Consider the following 23599-nt stretch of genomic DNA (forward strand, 5'->3'; position numbering starts at 1 on the left):
TACCACATGAAATTGGGCCGCCGCCAGAACTGTTGACGTAATTGCGGCCTTTGGAAAGACCTCCAAGGGCCCCACCAGCAATGGGGACATCGACATGGACTTGGTATGCCGAGTTGGCTGGAGAAAAGGGTCCTGCACCCAGGCGATGCGTGTGGAAGTCGGCGTCATGACTGCCCGAGTCGAACTGGGACAACACTCACTGGTCCTTTGAACCTCAGCCAAGGCAGACTCTCACCCGGCCGCACAGGCCGTCAAACAACCGCCCAAATCCGTCCGCACAGGGGCCTGGGCTCGACCGTCTGACGACAGAAGCCAAGGCACCCCTTGTCTCAAATACCTGACGGGAAGGCGGAACCGGCCAGGCGAGGGACGGACTGGAGGGTGAAGAGGATCGAGCCGCTGGCGAGGACGACGAGACCACCTGCCGGGACCCTGATGGTTGCGCAAAGACGTCGGAGACCACCGAGCCACAGACCCACGGTACCGGTGAAACAGGTGAAGCGGGGAGTGTGGTCACGGCAGGCTCTGTCTCGCAAATGGTCACTGTACCGTTTGCCGTCTCAGACTTGTCCAGGACGTTTATGGAGGTGTTTAGAGTTTTGAGAGCCAGAGGGTAACTGGTTCTCGCCAATGGGGAAATCCAAAGTGCCCTGTCCCATTCTGTGCATCGACTTGGTCTTAGGACTCAAAGGGGTCGTAGTGCTCGTAGTGTTCGAGGGGGTGGCAATGGTGGTCTTAGCAGGTGGCCTTGCCTCCATCGATTTTTTAGGGTTGTCTTAGCAGGTGGCTTCGCCTCCTTCGATTTTTTAGGACAAAGTGCTGGTTTTGCTTTTTTGCTATCGAGTGTTTTGCTGGTGCTCCGTAGTATACAGGCTTCCAATGAGACCTCTGACAGAGGTTCTGACGAGTTCACTGACTGCAGGGGCTGAGCCGCAGTCATGGCGGCTGGCTCCATACTGCTCCTGCTGCAGACGACTGCTCACCCTCTGCTCACGCTCCGCGGTGTAACAGCTGATTAAGAGACCTTCAAATTCATCACCAAACGCGTCTCTGCTGTAGGCAGATGGAGATAAGAACACTGGCTCGACAAAAATACAAACTTTTTCCATCGAAAAATGAAAAAACTATAGAAGTAGCTCACGGAGCAAAACTCAAGTACTCAACACTTGAACGTGCGGTAAAAATCTAGAGATGGCTGCCAGAGAAGGGGCTTGGGGAGAGGACTGTCATTAGCTTGGGGCAGTATGACCCAGAGTACAGCGATTGGTTTAGAGGAGAAATACAGTTTAAGTAAAATTGTTTTTTCTTTTATCGAGGATTTCTGGCCTGACGGGGACTATTCATGAGCATGTGGATCCATGCCAGACCCCATGCTGGAGAAAAAAAGATTCCCACTCACTTAGGGACAAGGAAAAATAATCAAGTCCAAGCAAAATATTCTGCGGTTCACACGTTAGGAAGATTGATCATATTGATGAAAATTTTACCTAACAGCCACCAGTAGCCTTCTCCCCAAATGTTTGCTTTCCACCTTCAAAGGAACCTGTCCTGAAGCAGCTGCTTTGACTGGAAGAAAGCCCATTGTCGACTGTGTGCAGAGATAGTCGCCGGAACTCGTTATCCTTTAACCTGTGAATTGTCCTGAAGGTCTGTATCATAGGGTTTAAGAGCCGCCTTAAACCCCAAGACAATCAACCAAGTCATTTGGGAAAATCAGTCAGCGGGTTAAGTAAACGTGGTGTGCCTCCCCCCACGCCCTTGGCCCTCGTTAGGATAACATCAGGAACAAGTCACTTGGTCTCCTTATTCCATTCCACTCCACTCCACTCATCTTTGGTCGTTCAACTGGGCTCGGGTATCCTGCCCCTTGGTTAGCCTTGGATCTGGAAGAACAGAACTCTCAATTACCGCTGGTAAAATTGTTGTACAACTTTAAAGCGGTCACCACAAAAGCGTATTGATTGCCAACTACAGAGATATTCTGGTGAGAAACACTGTGGCTCTTGGGTTTTTGGGCACAAGGGCCCATTATTCTTAGGGTTTTAACTTCTTAAGTTAGGCCATTGTCTTGTGATCTGGTTCCATCATTAAAAGCATCCAAGTTACCTACCTGTTTTGCTGATTAAGTTATCTGATGTATGTTAGGCAGAATCCTGTGCAGTTCCCTTAGGGAGCACTACAGAAGATTAGGACTACAGGTGAGAGCAATAAATCCCCATTTAGTATAAGTCTTTACCCCAAAGATTTAGTTGGTAGCTGTGGCTGAGCAGTCAGACTTATCTCAAGAGGGAGATTAGCAGTATTCAGGGTTTACACAATAGGCCTTCAGTACTATGGAACAAGGAAACACTGACCAAAGCTTTGTAGTAAAAAGAAAATATATATTTATTTTATACACTTCTAGTTAAACACATCTATCACAGTTCTTAAAGCAAGTTAAATTCAGTCAAAGAAAGTATACACCACTCCCTAGTTAGATTTAAAGATAAGTTTGAGCAAGAGTGAAAACTGAGCAAAACGGCACAGTGAAAACCAAACACAAATGGCACTCTAGCAATTTCTCACAAGGGAGGAAAAGCACAAGTTATACCGAAATATCTTCTCACACACCCTAGCAAAACACTTAGCATACGTTTGTGAACCAGTTTAAGCAAGGCGGTGCATCAGTATAGTAAATACTTACATGAAAACTGAGCAAAATGGCATCTCAAGGTTTAAAAGTGGGGAGGAAAGGGTGTTTATAAGAAGTAGGTGTACCAACACAGTTCTAGTTGAGAAGCAATCTAGAGAAGGCAGTTCTAACAAATTTAGCCAGAGTCAGTAGGCCTGTGCCAGAGTCAGTGGTACAGGGCAAGGGCCCAGGAGCAAAATGTTCTTGTAGCTGCAGTCAAGTCTTTGGTTAACAATTTTGAAAAGGTGGATTCAGAAGGTGAAAGACAAGGTTAAGAGAGAGGGGCGGCCAACCCAACAGGTAGGTAAATGATTTAAAACACCTTTAGCTCTACCATGCAGAAAGGACGGCCTGGCGGAACAATGTACCTTTAAAATGAAGAAGTGGCTCCTGCGGTGGCGGTTGTTCCTGGTAGTTCCTGCAGTTCGGGCGATCCAGCAGAGGAAGAGAGGCTCTCGTCGTGGAGGAAGGTTTGAGTTAATGCACTACCCAGGGATGAAACCAGCCGCGGTGCTGCCCGACAAATAAAAGGTACGCTCCTTTAAATCGCGGTCCGGGTGGACTGGTGCCTGGCTATCCGGCCTCCAAGTACATGGTACTGGCGATTCAACCAAGGCAAGTCCGGGAAGGCGATTGGCAAACTGGTTGGCCCCATCAGCTTTAGGGAAGAAGGCTCTTTCGGATGAAGATCTTCTCTCGTTGTGTGGAGAAAAGTGGTGGGACGCTGCAGCAGGGCTTCACCGGTGGTTCAGTCGTTGCAAATATCGTTGGCTTCTCTCCTCTTCGGCTTCTTAGTTCCAGTGGCGACGTCTTGCTCTTCCAGTCCTCAGGACACTGCTTTTATGCAAAAAGATCCCCATTCATACAGCCTAGCTGTCACTCGGACAGTGGAGTGGTCATATTGGCGGGAGACCCTCCAGCCTATTAGGATAAGAGTGCGACATGGGTTGCCGAGGCAACCCTGTCCAGGGGTCCTACTCCTCCTCACACACAATGGACCCACCCCAGACTCAGTGGCACTGAAAGGAGGGCTTCTTGGCAGAAACCCGCCAAAAGGACCGACTAAGGATCCTCGACCTGGGTTAGGAGTTTAGAGAAAGACACGAGAAAGAAGTTATCCGGAGTAAAGTTAATATTAAAACTACACCGGCGGTATGTTAGAGGCTTTCAGAAAATGTGGTAGCCTCGAACAATGGGAAAATCCCATAGCAAAATATTCGCGGTCGAATATTTACGGTAGTAACCACTGCCACCAGCCAGAAACTTTGAGAGGGCCTGTACGGTACCCTCGTGAAAATGAACATAAGGGAAAAACTATTAACCCTTTCCAGTACCTCCATAGTAAAATGGGTTGTACTGGTTTAGTGCCTAAAAATTGACTAGTAAAGTCAATTGGGACTTTACATGCCCTGGGAGACAGTAGTCAGTCCCAAGGTATGGAGTCTATGTTTGGGGGTCACTACGACACACCTGTGTCACTGCACAGAGGGTGCTCTGTAACACATGTGAAGATGGTTCCTATGGAGGTGAGAAAAACCCCATAGAAATTAAACACAGAAATAGCCTATACACACCAAAAATGCCTAAGAGTGGGGGAAAAAAAAGTCTCACTCTTAGCAGGAGAAAAAAAAAACCCTTCAAATCCAGCAAAGCTGCTGGGGGGGGGGGGGGGGGGGGGGTCTCTATAGGTAAGGGAAATTAGCCATAGAATGAGAATTCTCCCTAACTTGTTCTATTTTCCAGTGTGTTAAGAAGGCCAATAATAAATAACTATTTTTTAGCTCATTGAATACTTGACTGTCTAATTGAATTATTGTGTGCCATACAGTGTGAACTCATTGAGGGCCCCTGACGCCACTCTCCTGGGAATAGCATTGACTGCTGCTATTTCAACCTTGACTGGGTTTTAGCCAACCTCTCAAAGTTCCCTATTCACTATACCTAGGGTGGCCTCCTAAAATCTGTACACCAGGCCATTATTATTCAGTGTAAATGTGTATGCATTTTGGGAAAATATTTGTCTGATAATGCAAAACATTTTTCATTGTAACACACACCTTAGTTTTGATCAATTGTCGGTTTGAATGGGAACTCTGACATTACTGAAGTCTCATCTCCTAGACTGTTCAGTCAGTCTTTTCGTTATCATTTATTTTCACCTTATATCCTCACATTGTGGTGGCTGCCACGACGGCGCTCCTATCAGGGTTTCCCGGGTAGACTTCTGCAGGGTGGTGACCTGTATGTCCGACCACACTTTAACGGCGTTGACAGGGATTGTGCTGCAGACTCCAGAGTTGACGAGGCAGTTGTATGTAACCTGTTTGCGTAAGGTCAATGTCTCCTGTGGTAAGTGTTGTCATCAGGAACTTGCCTCTGCCAAGTTTTGGTTATATAGGTTAGGGAGAATTCTCATAAATGTGCTAATTCCCTTCACCTTAGAGATCCCCAGCAACTTTGCTGGATTTTGAGGACTTGATTTATTTACCTGGATAGTGTGTGAGCCTTTCTTCCCACTCTCTCATGTATTTTGATGTGTGTTTTACTCTTGTGTTAATTGATTATGAATGTTTAGACAACTTCATGTGCATCATCTTTTCATTTGTGTCACAAAGCACCCTCAGTGCAGTGAAACAGGGGAAGCCTTTTAGGCTGTCCCAAGGTTTAAATACCTTCTCTGAGATAAACTACTGTTTCCCAGAGAAAGTAAAGTGAAATTGTCTTTACTAGTCTTTCCAAATTCCTAGACCCAGCACACATATCTTATCATAGAGTGCTGGAGGGGTTACTTAGTATCCCCTATGTCTAGAAACTCATAGCAGTCAAATACTACCTTTTCCTCTCGAAATAGCTGGTGGCAGTGGTTTTGGCAGTGGTTTTACAACAAACTACCATGATTTTTCCCGACCGCGAACACCGGTAGCGTTAACTAGCGGGAGCCATGTTTTTCAAGATGGCATCTGAGCCGCCTTTGTTTAAAAAGGTCCCTGGTCGTCTTTTTTCGCCATTTCTTTTTGGAAAGGTCCTTCTAGAGTGCTTCAGGACTGAAGACCGCCTCAGGCGCCGGAGTGTCTGGGGTGGGCAGGAAATGAGGGAGGTGCCCGAAACTCCCTGTGCTTAGTCTCCTAGGAGACCCAAATGCACTCTGGCGTGATTGGCTGGCTGACTGTCCGGCAAGGACAGCCAACCTGCTGGGTGAGTGGCAGCTAGGCTGGAATGAAAGGGAAGAAACTGGATAAAAGGCGAGCCTCTTGGCTTGGAAGGCAGAGTAGACCACTGGAACGAAAGAACCAAAGACTAGCTGGAAGAGGGTGGCTGCTGCAACTCCTGGACCGTTGGTTTGCCTGGTAAAGCCCTGCTGCAGGGCCAGATCGCCAAGTTCATCTCGACAGAGAAGCCCCTTCAAGGACGACTTCTTCCTTTGAGTTGGTGGGACCAATCAACTAGTAAGCCACCTGGATACCATTCTCTGAGCTGGTTAGGATTAACCAGGGAGAAGGACACCAGGTTGTGTGCTTGAACAGCAGCAAGCGGAATCGAAGATTTCCCAATTTGCCAGCTTTGTGATCCGTCCCTGTGCAGTGCAGGAGTCCCCCAACGTCCTCCCTCTTGTCCCCACGACTGAAGCTCAGGAACAGCGAGATCTGCAGGAACTGACAGGAACAGACGTCTTTAGCTGAATCTTTTTCAGCATTGTAAGGTACTGTGAAAACCCGACCGAGAGACCTTACCTCTCACTGCGAAAGTGCTTGAAACTTTGGCAACTTGCAGGCCTAGTCAGCTTGTAACCCAACATATGAATCTTTCTTTTAGGAACTACTTCTGAGAACTTTGGCAAAGACTTTTCTGTTTAACTTCCAGAACTGCTTTATCCCATACAAGACTTTAGCCCATTGACTTTGGCCTAACCTATTGCATCGAATCAACTCCAATTATTTGCACTGTTTAAGAGTAACTGTAATATTCGTTTTATTAACTTCTGCCTTTTTGCTCTTACTTCAAATGCTCTGAATGTCATTTTGCTCCTCCTTCAAAGTAGTTAAAATGCCTCAGAACCTGACATTGTGAAGTACTAAAGTATATTTTTGTGTGATATAGATTGCCTCGCTCTAGTCAATGTTTTTTAACTGACTGAAATAAATTATTAAGTGCTTTACCAAGAAACCTTGAGTATAAGAGTCTATTTGAATACTTGTAATTATAGGCCTCTGTGTAACATCCTTACAGCTCACATTCCCTCTTGAGATAAGCCTGGCTGCTCAGCAACGCTACCACAAAACTGTGTAGTACAGACTTATACCAAAGGTTGGTTTTGCTTACACCTGTAGTCCTAGTTGTGTGTAGTGGTCCCAAAGGGTACTACATACACACTTTGCCCAACGTAGTATTGCTTTGTAATCTATACACAGCATGCAAATCTATGCAAGATCCAATGCTGGATAAGGAATAAATTACTTACCTGTAACTCCTGTTCTCCAGCATTGGTATCTTTCATAGATTCACATGCGACCCTCACGTATAACCCTCAAGCTCTTCTACAGTTTCTTGGCTCATACTGCCAATTTACGTGCGCTTACCAAAATCTGAAAATGGCTTCTAGGGGTGGAGCTAGGGAGCCTTTCCTATTGCTTAAGGGCATGATGACCCAAAATGACTGATAGGGCACTAAAATGACTGAAGTTTTCAGTTTAAAAATAAACTGTTCAATGTTACAGAGGATTTCCAGCCAGACGACGGGGAATATTCACAGCATATGAATCTATGAAAAATACAATGCTGGAGAATATAGCTATTGGAGTAATATAAGGTTAGTTACACAATTTAAAGAGGGTAGATTGAAAGAAGTATACCAGGGACAGCCACAGCCCTTATAATCACTAGATGATGCATTCTGTGAATGTCTGGTTGCCTTAAGTGCCGTGGGTGCCTCAGTCACCTACTACTGGCACATGAAAATTATTTCTGATCCAAAACAATGTCAGTTAACATTTCAGAAGTTGCATTATCTGTAATAGGAAAGTATTACATTTTAAGACCTGAAAAGCTTTGATATTTGAGGTGATAAGGTACAATACAAGAACAAAAAACAAAAATGATTATCCGAGAAACACATGCCAAGCTGTACAACCATTCAAAGGAAATGAAGCAATAGCTTTAAAGTTGAATTGAAAATTAGGAATGGTTCTTGGTCCGATTAGTATAGTATTAATCAAGTGAATACCAAATACTAGAAAGATGTGGTAAAATCTCTGATATGTCCCAGTACTTGCCTTCTGTATCCAGGTCCACAGCCAGGTTCTGAAAGATGTCCATATGGGCGGAATGGGTGATTGTGCTCATGGATGGAGTGCTTCCCTTGTTGTGTATGTGCGCAATAGCCTGTGTTCCCACATACAACACCAAGGCATTTATAAGCTGAATGTTGTATCGATTTCCCGGTTCATTGGATACCTAGGCAGACAAACCGTTACATCAAGGGTAAAGCAATGACAACATCAAAGCAGAAACAACAGATGCTATCAAAAGTCACTTGAGCTAAGAAAGACAAAAAAAGAGAAAAAGAAAAACACCTCCATGGAGATTCCGGAACTCTTAACTTGTGCACTCCCCCTCTTGCATAACTGGTCTAGTCAGCCTGCATCTCAGGCTGAACTGCAAACACATTTTTACAAAAGAAAGACAAATTACTTACCATTAATGTTGTATAGATCACACCGATTCCTCATCTTGATAGATATTCCCCTCCGTGCCAGGTGTAACACTGACAGGGGGTGTTTTACGGCTCGACTTCGTCTCCTTGACCATCATGCCTCGACTACGGATTTGAATTTGGCACCCAGAATTAACGGCATGCACTATGCCCTCACCTCAGTTCCACATCCACCCCCCCCACAACCCATGCTCAGTAGCGCAGAGAAACAGTTCCCTTAACAAGGAAATAAAAATAGGTAGCAAAAAATAAAGCCTTTTGTTAAGCAAGATTGTGTGCAGTATCCTTTGGAAGACTACAGCAACCTTGACCTCCTGGTAATAAGAACCCAACCTTTGGTACAAGTCTGTACTGCACAGGTTGGTAGTGTGGCTGAGCAGCCAGGCTTATCTCAACAGGGGTCAATGTGAGCAGTAGGGTTGTAACACAGTTTCACAGTGACAGTTAATTCAAAAAACACTTAAACTCAAGGTTCCTCGATTGAACAATTACTAATTTAACAGTCAGTTATATAAGCCTTCTTCAGAAGGGAGCAACACATGTAACATTTACAATATACTTCAAAACACACTTTCTCTAAATCAGATGATACCCATTGGGGATGTCACACAGACACTTCCTACACCCTCAGGTGACTTAAATAGCTAGGACACGGTTGACTGATTTATCACTGGTGCATTTAGAGCAATACTGAGTTTGTGGCAAAGGTTAGATATGGAAATAAAACAAAGGTTAACAAATAATTCCTAAACAGGTATGTACTTTTTAAACCTTCCTGGGGGAAAGGTAAAGGCACAGAGTCAGAGGTAAGAACTCACTAACATTCCCTCTGTCCTCATCCTTCTTGATCTCTCCTCTGCTTTCAGCATGGTCAGCCACACCACCATGCTCAAACGGCTCAGCAACAACCTGGGTATCACCGATCAGGCTCTGGCCTGGCTGACCTCTTTCCTCTCTCATCGACCCTCCCAGTTACAACTTGGGTCCTTCCTATCTTCCATCTCCCTTTCCACCTGTGGTGTTCTCCAGGGGTCTAACCTCTCGTCCTGGCTTTTCAACCAATACCTGGCAACTCTCGCCTACTGCATTCCCATTTTCTGCTCTAATTTTCAGTGCTATGCTGATGACATCCAACTTATTTTCAGGCTTCCTTCTGCCACCTCCTCTCCTTCCCTCAGCTCAGACTGCCTAATCGCCATTCAAAATTGGTGTGCCGCCAACGATCTCTGTCTAAACACCAACAAGACTGAGAGCCTCCTCATTGGTACACCTTCACCATCCTTTCCCCTCACCCTCTGGCCGGCCTCCCTTGGCCCTCCTCCTACCCATACCTGCGAGGCGAAGAACCTTGGGGTCATCTTTGACTCCACTTTTCTTCTCTGCACACATCTCTGACATCTCTAAAAAGTCAAACTTCTTACTCTTACTACAACTCCTCAGAGGTACTCTGCCTTTCCTCTCCTTCTATAAGAAGCTTACCGTCTCCCAAGCTCTGGTTCTCTCTAGGCTGGACTACTGTAACAGCCTCTTTCTAAATCTACCTGCCTCTACACTCTGCCCTTTACAACTATTCCAGGACAGGACTGCGAGACTTGTCCCTGGCCTTAAACCCTGGGATCGTATCTCTGCAGCTCTGAAATCAGTTCATTGGCTCCCAGTGGATGCAAGGATTACATTTAAAACCCTCTGCATTGTACAAAAGGCTTTCTGGAGCCTGGGTCCAAAATACCTTCAACTATCCCTCTGTAAATACCCCCCCTCTCGAGCCCTTTGCTCCTCTACTTCTAACTCTCCCAGGGTCAGTTTTTCATAGAAATGAGCTGGGGGTAGATCTCGTTCTTCGGCTGGGGCCTCCCTTTGGCACAGCCTCTTGAAACTTGAGGAGAACCATCTCCGGTTCCGGAAGCACTTCAAGACCTTCCTCTTCGCTTCTGCCTTTGCCCCTCTTCTCCCCTGCTGATCTGTTTTCTCTCTCGGCACTGTGCACCTGGCCACCCCCAGTCCTTTGGGCCCAGGTACCTGCTCACCGTACCACCCCTTGCACTGCGGTCTGCATCTGTACCCATAGAGTCTCCTACACACTTCTCTTCTGCACTTATCAGATACACTCAGCACTTACCACTTGCTGGCTGCACTACCACCTTTATTTATTCTACTATTTATTTTTACTGTTCCCTCTTCTGATCCACCCTTTCCACCTCTCCCCCTTTCCATGCACTTCCCCCTTTCACTTTCCCATGCACTTGCGCATTCTCAATGTCACTGGGCCTAGTAAGATCATTGTTTTTGTTCTCCCCTCCCTTTGTCTGGTCGCGCTTTGAAACACTTGTGTACGAGCGCGATATAAATAAAATATATCATAAGAAGAGTCTCTCAGGGAGCCAAGACAGCGAATGTCAGTTGAACAAAGTCTAGGGTAGCTGAAGATCTTCTTTGCAGGTAAGTAAAAGTCTTGCACAATGTTTTTAGAAAGGTTTGCAGGAAGAAGCTTTACTTGAAGGGCCACAAGCTAGCAGGCTTGTGAGGGGCAAAACTGTAAGCAACTTTGCAAGGGGAACTAAGACAAGTCTTAACCGAGAGCAAGTAAGGCTACACAACAAGAGGCAAGTCCTCCTAGGTTTACAGTATCTTTGGTCAGAAGAAATGGTTCCAGCTGGCTTCAGTTCATGTACAGTTCTGCTGATCCTGGTGTTCCTGAGCCTCAGTCGTGGGGACAAGAGGGATGCTGTCTGGGGACTCCTGCACTGCAATGGGAAGGTCAGCGTCAGCAATGGGCAAACTTCAAATCAGCGGCACTTCGCGGTTTCAGCTCCTTGTGTCCGACAGCAAATAGCAACACTGCAGTTCTCGGTTACCACTTCAGACGCTCCTCGTATCTGGGGTCCAGCACTGTTGAGGTGGCTAAGGCTTGGTCAGTCCTGCTTCAGGGAAGTCCGGAGGATCTTCCTGGCGCTCGCGTCTGACTTAAAAGCGATCCACTCGATATGGTGTTCCTCTCCCTGGCCATTCGGTTCCAGCAACAGAAGTACAGCCATCTCTGAGAGGATGTCCAAACGAGTTCACTTTGGGGTTGATTGGCCCCACCAACCCAAAGGGAGAAGTCATTCTTGCAGGGCTTCTCTAGTCGAAACTGATTCGGAGATTCAGCACAGCAGTAGGGATTCACCGGGCAAACCAATGGTCCAAGTTCTTCTTCGGATTCCTTCGTCCAGTGGTCGACTCTGCCGCCTTCCAAGCCAAAAGCCTCGCCTTTTATGCAGGTTTCTCCCATTCATTCCAGCCTAGCAGTCATTCACACAGCAGGGTGGCTGTCCTTGCCGGACAGCTAACCGGCCAATCACCTTTGGGGGCATTCGTGTAACAAAGGGATTTAAGCACAGGGAGTTTCGGGCTCCTCCCTTCCTAGAAGCGGGCTTCACTCGTGAATCCCGCCAAAGGCAAAACAAACCGAAGGACCAAACCTGGATTGGCGTGCAGAGAATCTCAAGGAGGACCTTTCTGACAAGACGAGAAATGGCGAAAAAAGAAGAGCGGGCCATTTTGACAAAATGGGCACTCATGGGTGCCTTATTGCAGCTGAGAACGCAGCCGTTGTAAAAACACATAATGGTAGTAAAAAGTAAACCACTGCCATCAGCCATTAATTGCAGAACTGATAACAAAAATGTTACAAGAGAAACTACACTAAGGGGATATTACTAAGTAACCCCTCCAGCAGCCTATGTAATATGGTGTGTGCTGGGTCTAGAAAGTTGCAAAATGTAAGTAAAGTCAATTTCACTTCACTGCTCTTGGAAACAGTAGTTCATCCCAGAGAAGGTATTTAAACCTTTGGGAAATCTGAAAGACTTCCCTGTGCCACTGCAATGAGTGTGCTGGGGGTCACAATGTAAAAAGATAATGCCTAAGGGGTTTGTCAAGACTCCAAAAGAAACAGTCTAAATCACAGAAAAATTACATGAGAGAGTGGGAAAAAGGTCTCACTCTCTCCAGGTTAGAAAGTAAAAGTCCTAAAGTCCAGCAAAATAACTGGTGGTCTCTAGGATAGAGAGGAATTAGCACATTTCTGAGAATTCTCTTCAACAACTTTTTATTTCTTTCCTTTTTTTGGGTGAGGAACTAAATAGATCAACTATTCAAATAAAATTCTAAGCTATTAACTATTTTTGCACAACTGCGCAAACTACTCTTGAATCACTCGCCAACAGGAAGGGCCCAGATGCTTGCAGAGAAGAGAGCCAAGAGGAATCTGTGAGAAGAATCCATAAAAAGAAAGCTCATTCTCAGTAATTGTCCTTCAATGCATTTCATTCTCCCATTGATTCCTTATCTTGAGTGAAGCACGCTGAAAGCTCTAAACCAAAAAGCTCTAAAACCGCCCTACCAAAATGAATATCAATGCTCCAGGCCAGATCAAGACTAATCCTTTGCAAAAGTAAGGAAGCCCACGCGGCAACATGACCAATATCTTTCACTGGCACCCACCTCAGCAAGGCCAAAGAGGCAGATGCCCTTCTAGTAGAGTGCATCCTGCCACATCACCTTCACATCCCTTGCAAAGCATTCTGCTAAACAAAGCACATTCCAACTGGAAATTGCTTAGTCACGGCTCGACTGTTTGGAAAGATTTTCATTTTGCTGCGTTCCTCTCAAACTTCTATGGGACACCCTTTATTTATGCTCTGTTTTGCTTGTAGCCCTGATCTTTTGGAGGTAAGTAAAACCGCCTGCTTCTAAAAAAATTCCCTTTCATTCCCTTGCTTTGTGCTCATTAAACTGATCAGTCCATAAAGCCATCAATAATGGAACTAATTCGTTTAGTGGATTTTTTTTTTTTTGTTTAAGCGGCACATTCGTATTGGTCTTAAAAGGGCATGTCCATCACATTTGACTGAACATCCATCCTGAAGTTAATGGCCTTCAGTCAGCCTTGGTGTCGGAAGGACACTCCATCTGGTGGAAGAGTAGTTTCTCACCTGTAACTCCATTTCTCCAGCGTTGGGGTACATTCACAGCATGTGAATCCATGAAAGACGTCAGGCTAAGAACCTCGGTCACTTTAACCTAGCATTTTCCTATGGAAAACTTAGACACTTTAGTGTCCTATCAATCTGCTTTTTGGGTGCTTTAGTCCCCACCAATAGGACCTAGGTTATAAATAGCCCCACCCCCACAACTTCCCTTCAGATTTTAACCTCCAAACTAGAGGAACCCAACCCAGGTTTGCCTGCAGGGGCGGTCAGAGGGCGCATGTGAATCCATGAAAGATACCAACGCTGGAGAAATGGAGTTACAGGTAAGAAACTACTCCAGCATTGTATCTTTCATGGATTCACATGCTGTGAATACATTACATAGCAGTACCAAACATGCATGGTGGAGTGTAAAGGCAAACCAATACAGAAACACAATCACAGACATGAGATCAATAAACCCATATAGTGATCAAGTTCAAAAATGGAAACACCCCGAAGCTGCGGGGCTTACCTTATTGAAATAGGCGTTGCAGGACTGTCCGTCCAACCTGCACATCCTCACCATGCTGCTGCCCCAGACAGTAATGCCGGAGAAAGGTATGCGGCACCGCCCAGGAGGCCACCTGGCAAATGTCCACCAGCGGAATCCCAGACCATAATGCGGCAGACAAAGCCGTAGATCTCGTTGAGTGTGCCTTCGGAGTCCTTCCCAAAGGCTTTCCAGCTTTAGTGTGGCAGAACGAAATCGCAGAGGACACCCAACAAGACAGTCCCTGTTTGGAGATTGCCCGTCCCTTGATAGACTGCCCATAAGCCACAAGACATGCATTACTTACCGTAATAGCATTTCTGATGATTGTATCTGCTTAGATTCACATGCTGTGCATATGGTCCGACATCCAGTGGTAACCGCAGAGTATTGCATCTTGTCTTTCGGGGACCGAAAGTGGACGTCGGCATAGGCGTGTCCGTAACACTATCCCTATCGTGACGTGTAGTGTACCCAAAATCCCTCACGCGCCGATGTCCCTCCGATTGTATTTTTTCTGCCATGAGGGAGCCCAAGGCTATTGTGAGTGAGTACATAAAGAGAGAAAGTAGTAAGACTTCTATGTTCCTTCCACCCCGAGCGGGGAGGTAGGGAGGGCGCATATGAATCTAAGCAGATACAATAATCAGAAATGCTATTACAGTAAGTAATGCATGTCTTCTGATGCTTGTTAATCTGCTTAGAATCACATGCTGTGCAGAGACTAGCGAGCAGTACCCTGAGTTGGAGGTGGGTTGTGAGAAGGAACAGTAGAGAAAAGATGTCTTAATACTGCTTGTCCCACCTGAGAATCAGACCTAGAATGAGTGTCTAGGCAATAGTGCTTTGTAAATATGTATACAAAACTCCAGGTTGCCGCTTTGCAAATGGACTCAAGGGGAACATTTGCAATGAATGCTATGGATGCCCCAGTACCTCGAGTCGAATGTGCTTTAGGCTTTTTAGGGCAGTTCTCTCCAAGCAAGAGAGAAACAGTGTGATGCATTTGACAATCCACCTTGATATAGCTGATTTAGAGATAGGATCCCTCTTCTCTACCAGCTGCCACTGAATCGAAGAATTGCTTCGTCTTCCTCAGTGGTTTAGTTCTTTCCAGGTAGAACATGACTACCCTGCGCACATCAGTGTGTGTAGGCTTCTTTCGGCCATGTTAGTAGGGTTCTGGAAGAAAGTGGGTAGTTCGATTGATTGGTTCACATGGAACTTTGATAAATTTAGGCGCAGATCTGGGGTGAGTGCGCAGAACTAACTTATCCCTGTGGACTGTCACAAAAGGGCCTAGAACAGAAAATTCAGAGTTTGTGGGCATGGGTGCGGGTAGTTTTACTTGTGGAGAGAGGGACATTTCCATATGAGCGAACCAGGGTTGGCAGGCCCACATGGGGGTTATCAATATCATGGTGACTGGTTCCTGGTGCTTCTTGTGCACTATCTTTTTGAGAAGGGGAGTTGGGGGGGGGGGGGGGGGGGGGGACCGTAGACAAATTTCACTGACCATGTTATCCAGAGACCGTTCCCCTTGGATCGGTTCTGGGGGTACCTGGAGGCATAGTCCTAGCATTGGGCGTTCTCCTGAGTTGCGAACAGGTCGATCTCTGGGAAACCCCATTCTGCGAAGACGTTGGACACAATGTCTTCATGCAGCCGCCATTCGTATTCTTCGGGCAGAGGAAAATCTCTGCCGAGTACGTCTGCCAGAAGATTGAATTCCCCTGGAACATGTTGCGACAACAAACATCTTGTGTTTGAGAGCCCATATCCAAATGTTTTGGGACAGCTTGGATAGCCCTGGAGAGCGAGTGCCCCCATGTTTGTTTCGGTAGTACATCACTGTAGTGCTGTCCGTTAGAACCAGCACTGTCTTCCCTTGCAGTTGAACCTGAAAGGCTTTCAAAGCCTTGAAAACCGCTAATAACTCCAGTAGGTTTATATGGTTGGACGCTACTTGAGGAGACCAAACTCTGTGTGCTGTCTGCTGAAGCGGATGAGCTCCCCACCCTGTCAGAGATGCGTCTGTAGTGAGAGTGGCTTCCACTGCAGGGGTGGTGAAGGTCATCCCCTTCAAGAGGTTTTCTCTTGACCACCACTGCAGAGAGAACAAAGGATGGCGAGAAAACTACCAGATCTTCCCATTGTCCGCTGGCCTGACACCACTGGCTGTTAAGCCACTCCTGCATGGGACGCATGCACAATATGGTTACATATTGAGGGATCTGAAAAAGCATGATCTGAACTCTCGTTGGAAGGGAAGACGAGACCATCCTTCGTCCGAATTATAGCTCCCAGAAATGGTTTTATTTGACTGGGGACTAAACTGGATTTCTTTTCGTTGATTGAGAAGCTTATACTGAAGAGGAGATCTATTGTTTTTTGGGTGAAAAACATGCGTCGAACAAGTCCCGTGTAATGAGCCAGTCGTCGAGGTAAGGGTAAACTGGGACTGATAGTCTGCGCAGGTGTGCTGCTGCCAGTGCCAGGACTTTGGTAAACACCCTCGGTGCCGAGGCGATGCCGAAGGGGAGCACCTTGAATTGGTAATGTCTGTCCTGGATCATAAACCTTAGGTATTTCCTGTGCGCTGGCAACATTGAAATATGAAAGTATGCATCTTTCATTGACCCGTCCACGGAAAACGCATCCCCCTACAGACTGCTGGCAAACTCCCTGCACTGTTTGTTCTTCATCGTTGCAAAGAGATCCAAGGGAGGACGTCCCCACTTCCGGAAGATTATGGACACCTGTTGCTCCTTCAGCTGCCATTCGTGCAGCTGACCTACATCCTTGCTGAGTGCATCTGCCTGCACATTCAACACTCCCGGCAGATGAAAAGCCACAATGCCAATGTCGTGCAACAGAGCCTAATGCCAAAGTTCCTGTGCTTCGTTCGACAGCACCCTGGAATGCGTGCCCCCCTGCTTACTGAGATAAAACATCGTGGTGGTATTGTCTGTTAACACCCTCACCACCGAACCGCGTATGCACGGTAAGGCCCAATGAACCGCTCTCAACTCGAGGACATTTATGTGGAACCGAGCCTCCACTTGAGACAACCGGCCTTGGACTTAGGAGCCACCGAGATGTGCCGCGCACCCTGTCTGAGAGGCATCCGCCACAATCGTAAATTGGAACTCCGGTTCCAGCAACCGCATGCCCCGAACCAGATTGTCCGAGCTCTGCCACCAGCGAAGAGCTTCCACCAGAGCTCTGTCAATCACCAATTTGTCTGACTCTGAGCCCACAGGTCCACGAGGAACTCTTGCACCGGCCTCATGAAGAGACGACAGTTTGGCAACAGCGGAATGCAGGACACCATGGCCCCCTGCAGCGACATATAGGTCTGGACCGACACCCTTGCTTGCTTGCTTTGTTTTTATTATTTGTAAAGCGCACCTAACCCGTGGGTTGCAGGGCACAAGCAACAAGAGGAGTGTACAACTTAGGTTACAGAATACGCAATAAATGAATTCAATTGGGTTACAGTGTTGGAAGCATCAAACATTTCGGCCAATACATCAAAGTATAATTTAAAAGTGAATATACATAGTTTACAGGTTGTAGATATATCTAAGCATAGAGGTGAGAAGATATACGATTTATACACATTTTACAATAGGCGCAGCAGTGGATGTGGTTAAATGTCTTATCATTAAGTATCGTGTTCCTTGATCCAGCGGATGGTATTGGATCTAAATTGTAGGTAGGGAAGGTCTTCCCTAAGCGATGGTGGTAAGGAATTCCAAAATTGTGCTGCTTTAACAGGAAAGCTGTTCCCTCCAGCCATAGTACGTTTGAATCTTGGGACAAGGAGGAGGTTTGAGTTGGCCCTTCTAGGGGGGCGGCAGGAAGTCGGTCTGGTGAATCTTGTTAAATATTGCGGGGCGGCTTGGTGTAAGTTTTTATGGGTCAGAGAGACCGATTTAAGGAAAATGTTTGTAGAGAGCCAATTATACGATCTTCCAGTCTCTGAGATATGTGCTTTCCTCAGGAGGCTTAGGGCTGCTCTTAAGGCATTGTTCTGCAGGATTTGGATTTTATTTGTAATATATTTGTTGCTGCCTACGTAGAGTGTTGCAATAATCCAACTTGGATAGGATCAATGCTCTGGCTATAGTGATGCAGTTGTTTGGTGAGAGGAATGGTTTAGATGCTCTAATGAGTTTACATGTATAAGATGTAGCGGAGGCCATGGCATTGACTTGTTTTTTGAAAGTGAGTGTTGAGTCTAAAGAGAATCCTAAGGTTTTGACATCCTTGGCTATGGTAATGATATTATTGTCAATGACAAAAGAGGAATAGTTTTGACCTAATTTGTTGAGGTTAGGTGTAGTGCCTAAGACGAGGAGTTCAGTCTTGTCATCATTCAGGCATAGACCATGAGAGGCCAACCATGCCTGGATGATGAGGTACACACGATTTACAAAGGCCAAATCCTTGTCATAATCCCCATGTCAACGGGATGAGGATCTGGGCATCATCGGAATAGGTAGTGTAGGTCATACCCCGGCCATGTAGATCATCGAAAAGGGGCTTTTTTGAAGATGTTCTACAGGGTAGGGGATACGCAAAAACCCTGTGGCACACCACAGCTGATGGGCATGGGGTCAGCGGCTGCTGACGGGGAAAAGACTTGCATAGTGCGGTTATTGAGGAAGAACTGGATCCATTCAGTTGCCTCCTGGGAGAAATGGGCTGCCGACTAAGTGTGTGCAGAGGATCTCATGGGTGACTAAGTCAAATGCAGCTGAGAGATCGAGAAGTAACAGAAGTGCTGTCTTGCCCTCAGCTCATCTATCTGTGCCTTTAGATCTATAAGCGCAGTCTCAGTCCCGTGTTGAGGTCTGAAACCTGACTGTCGGACTCCTAGAAGGTGGTTAAGTTCAAGGTAGTGTTGAATTTGTTGGTATGCTATTTTATCAAGGATTTTGAGAAATGGCACTGTAGTGATAGGATGGTAGTTCGTGGGGATGGCAGGATCTAGATTAGGTTTTTTAAGGAGTGGGAGGACCCAGGATTGTTTCAGGTTGTTCGGTATGGTACCGGCTGTGAAGGATACGTTTATTAGTTTCGTAATAAATGGTGAGAGTTCTCTTGCTGCATCTTTTATCAGTTGTGCAGGGCATAGGTCTCCATGGCAGTTCAAGGTTTGAGCGCAAATATAACTTTTTCAACCTCTTTAGTAGAAACTTTGCTGAAGTTGAAGAGGGGGTGGGCACGGGAGGTGACCAGGTAGGTTGAGGAGTAGAGCTGGTGTTGCTCAGTTTGGGGGTAGAGAGAAGGGAGTCTTTTGTTGCCAATTTTAGTTTGCAAGGAAGTTATTTCATTAGCAAGAGCTTTTTGAATATCTGTGCACCAGTTTTTGTCCTTGATGCAAGAGTCAGGCGGCTGGACGGGAGTTTCTATTTCTTTCAGTATTGAGAAGAGCTCTTTAGTGTTGGACTTTGCTTGAGAGATTCGAAGGCTGTATGAGGTTTTGCGAGGATAATTTATTTTTTGTACTGGGAGGCTAGATTACTTAGGTTTATTTTATTAATTTCAGATGGATCTGATCTCCAGATTTTTTCGTAACGTCGTTTCTCCTGTCTGATAGCCTTACGGTGAGGAGAGAACCAATTGTTCACATGTTTGCAGGGTTTGCTCTTTCTCACTTTAAGAGGTGCTATGGCATCAAGGGAGGATAACATTACTTTATTATAGAGATTCACAATAGTTGAGGGATCCATATGTTTAGGAATAGCGTTAAGAGTAGGAAGGATCATAGGCATAATGTTTTCAGGAGTGATTTTTCTCTTAGTTTTGGCTGGGACAGCTGGAGCTATGCTGTTAGGTTGCAGCGATGGTGTGGGCTCTAGGGAGAATGTGATCAGGTGATGATCAGACCATGGCTGTGGGATTATGGATGAGACTGAGTGGGCAGTTATGCACAGCTAACCAGTCCAAAGTTCTACCTTTGATATGGGTAGGAGCTGTGATTTTCTGAGTGAAGCCTAGTTCCTCTAGGGTGTTGTTGATTATAATAGCATTGGGGTCTAAGGGGTCATTAAGACCAAGGTTAAAAATCCCCTAATGTGATGCATTGAGAGGAGTTCTTGAGATTATGTGAAATAATATTTGTTAAGTCATCTTCAAAAGATCCTAATGGACCAGGAGGTCTGTATATTCGGTGAATGGATGCAGTTTGCGTATTGGATAAGGTTAACTTAGCCGTTAAGGATTCACAGGAACTTACGTTATGTAGTGGCGAGAGATTCACTGATAAGTTAGTTTTGGCTATAAGAGCAAGGCCACCACCTCGAGAGGTAGTGCGGTCGAGTCTTCGAACGGTATAGTCATCTGGCACAGCTAGCATAATTGCTGGGCCGGCTGCTGGGTGGAGCCAGGATTCAGTGACAGCTAAGAGGTCTAAGGTTTCGTTGTGTAGCAAGTCAGCTATATCGGTAGCATGGGCTACCATAGAGCGTGCGTTTATAAGCGCAGCTCTCATTCCAGGCTGGGCTGGTTTCAAGGTTGCGAATTGTGTTTTAGGTTTGCATTTCAGGGGCACGATAGGTTCACGGAAGAGTCTGCTGTTAAGTTGAAGTGGGTGCTGGTGATGGCTTGAATTACGCAGGCTGCGAGCGGCATTACTGTGCGCTAGATTGGTTAGAGGGTCATAGAGCCTAGGTAGTCTGGCGCGTAGTTTAAGATTCCTCTGTGAAACAGTGCATGGTACAGTAATCATGGCAGCCTGTTTGAGGACATACTGCGCTGGCGCCGGTGGGGCTGTATTAATGGGCATGGTGTAGTCCTGTAGGCTAGTAATGTATAGCAGAGTTCTTAGTAGAACAGTGTATAGCATTGGGAAATACATTGTAGACAGCAAACTGGTAAGGAGCCAAGCAAAGTATTGGGGATGTCTGTGCATAATAACATAGGTGTAACACAAGGCAAGTGTAGAGACCAAATGCTAATCAGTGGAGTCTAGGCGAGTAACGCACAAGGTGCAGAAGCAGTCTAGTGCTAGTAGCGTCTAAGGAAATTCAGATTTGGGTATCTGGCACATTTAGGGCACATGGAACACTGCAGCAGAAGCTAAACAGGTACCGCCTCAGGTAGGCTGTGCGTGGAGTATTATAGCATGCAAGTGAGGCGAGATAGTAGGGGATGCTTCGAGGTGTACAGTAGGACTAGGTACAATACTAGTGAACAGAGTATACATATAGAATGCTGCTATATCTAGGCATGACTTCTATGTCTAGGCTTAAATACTAGGAGTGTTGATGTTAAAAACTGTATGCACGAGCAGTTAAACATCTAAATTCGATTTTTAGCAACCAGGGCAAAAACATAGGGTCAATTACAGTACGCACAAACAATGGATCATCTAAATTCATTTGATTTTTAGCAATCAGGGCTACAAGGTAATAAATATGCAGCAAAGAGGCAATAGTCAGGCAAGTTGCAGCAGTCTAAATGGAGTTAGTAAGAGGCAGTCTAGAAACAGTTTTAAATAGTCAAGCAGAATCTGGGATACTCTGGGTGCAATATGTTAAAGCAATGGCTGGTATGCTTGCGCCGATCTTCCACTCTGCCGCCCTTTTCAGGAGCTTCATGATCCTCTCGCCTAAGGGCTTCACAAGTCGCAGTTGAGTCCGAAACTCTGCCCCAAGAAACACCTTCCTCGGAAGGCGACAAAGGATTTCTCGAAGTTTATGGCGAAGCCTAGCCATTGCAACAGCTGTATGGTAGCACCAAGACTTTCCTGCGCCTCCCCTGGCGACTAGCCTCGCACCAGCCAGTCGTCCAGGTACGGGTATACGTGATGACCCTCTTGTTGGAGCCACACTGCCACTGGTGCCAGACATTTGGTAAACGTCCTGGGGGACAACTAACCCGAACGGGAGTACCCAAAACTGGTAATGATCTTCTACGACAAATCGCAGAAGCTTGCAGTGCCGTCGACGTATGGGAATGTGAAAGTATGCATCCTGAAAAAATCCAAAGACGCCAGAAACTTGTTCGGCAGTACCGACCGGCTAACTTCCTGAAGAGTGAGCATCTGTAACTTCAGGCGTTGCAGGGTCTTGTTCAATGCCCGAAGATCCAGTAGGGGTCGCCACTTGCTGCTGGGTTTCTTCACTACAAAGTAGTGGGAATAGACCCCTTGACTTCTCTCTGCCACCGGAACCAATTCTATAGCCCCTTTTCTGTAGCATAAAAACTATCTCCTGCCGTAGGATGGGAAGGTGAGGTTGCAAGGCATACACAGGAGGAATGGAAAATGGGGAACACGAAAGCCAGCGAGTGGCCCAGATGCACTGTGTCCAACACCTAACGGTCCAAAGTAATCTTGCACCACTCGTCCACGTGCATCGCCACCCTGCCCCCCCCCCCCCCCCCCCAGTAGATTGTTCTGAAGGCAGTCATTGTTGGGGCTTAGCCTGCCTCCCCTTAGAGGTGGAGGGCTGCGCACCCCTCTTCCGCTGGGCCTGAAAGTCTAGACTCTTCTGCGCCGATCTCGATACCCCTGGGAGGAATAACCAGACCGCCCGTAACCCCTGTCTCTGGTAGACTTGAACCGGGCATTACCCCAAGCCCCCCCCCCCCCGGAATGGTCGAAAGGAGTGAAAAGAGTCCCCACTCTGCAAAGCCCCCAATGACTTAGCAGTCTCAGTGTCTTCCTTCATCCCTTTGAGGGCCTCATCAATTTTCTCGCCAAACAACTGCTCCCTCTCATAGGGCATGTTGAGAACCTTATAATGCACCTCTGGGAGAAAGTCCATGCACTTAAGCCAGGCTTGGGGACGTAGCACTACCCCATTGTAAATCGGCTTAAAGCCGGACTCCGCTAGGTAAACAGCAATATTAATACTGTGATTGGAAGCTTCCTCCCCTTCACGCACCAAAAGCATGGCGGTCTTGCAGTGCTCCTCCGGCAGATGTTACTAAATAGGTGCTAGCCGATGCCACATCTCCCGATCATAGCGTGCCATGATCGCTAAGGAATTGGCCGCTTTCACCGTAGTCGCTCCAAGAGTCAAAACCTTCTTCCCGAAGGCATCGTGTCTCCTGGCTTCACTATCCGGAGGAGTAACACACTTGTGCCGACTCCTGGCTTTACGGCTGGCCGCCGCCGACACCACAGACTCAGGAGTGGGCTGCGACACTAAGCACTTCGGGGTAGAGGCCGGGGCCTTGAACTTTTTCTCCAGCCTCCCTTTGACAGCCGGTTCCGAAAAGGGATGCTGCATCGTGCGCATGCCCTCCTGCTACACTTGGTCCAAAATAGGACAGTCTCTTGCCCATGTGATTGAACAGGAAACACTCCTTCGGTTCTTCTTCAGGTGTTAGCCCAAATTCCACACATGGCGTGGAACGCCCCAACATCATCAGGCGGGGAAGGCTGTGCCGGACTCTAAGGTAGTTCCACCTCCCCGTCCGTATCCCAAGCATTGACCCTCGTCGGTGACGATTAACCAGTAGACAGGGTGTCCATAGGCACACTATCCGACTCAGATTCCGGCAGTTCACCCTCCTCAGGGAACGAACGTGGACGACAGTCACTAACCGGTCACGGCACCGGCAACCCAGCCGTGGCAGACGAACGCGGATCACCAGCAGCGTCCATGACAGGCCCCACCCACCGGGACCCCACTCAGCGGAGGCAACCTCACATCCAGCTGGCCTAAGAATGATTGCAGGGTGGACAGAACCTG

The 23599-nt window shown here is 46.8% G+C and overlaps 1 protein-coding gene across 7 annotated transcripts in view; it reads right to left on the bottom strand.

Annotated features, from left to right (window-relative positions):
- The window catches only part of CNOT1 (CCR4-NOT transcription complex subunit 1), a 2171110-nt gene that overhangs the window by 69628 nt on the left and 2077883 nt on the right, over positions 1-23599 (bottom strand). For all 7 annotated transcript variants that reach the window (XM_069654650.1, XM_069654658.1, XM_069654642.1 and 4 more), the window contains one exon: positions 7942-8122. In XM_069654650.1, coding sequence (XP_069510751.1) covers positions 7942-8122 — 181 coding nt within the window. The remainder of the gene's footprint in view (positions 1-7941; positions 8123-23599) is intronic.

This window comes from Ambystoma mexicanum, chromosome 1p (genome assembly GCF_040938575.1).
Source record: "Ambystoma mexicanum isolate Mex_15411 chromosome 1p, UKY_AmexF1_1, whole genome shotgun sequence".
Taxonomy (NCBI): domain Eukaryota; kingdom Metazoa; phylum Chordata; class Amphibia; order Caudata; family Ambystomatidae; genus Ambystoma; species Ambystoma mexicanum.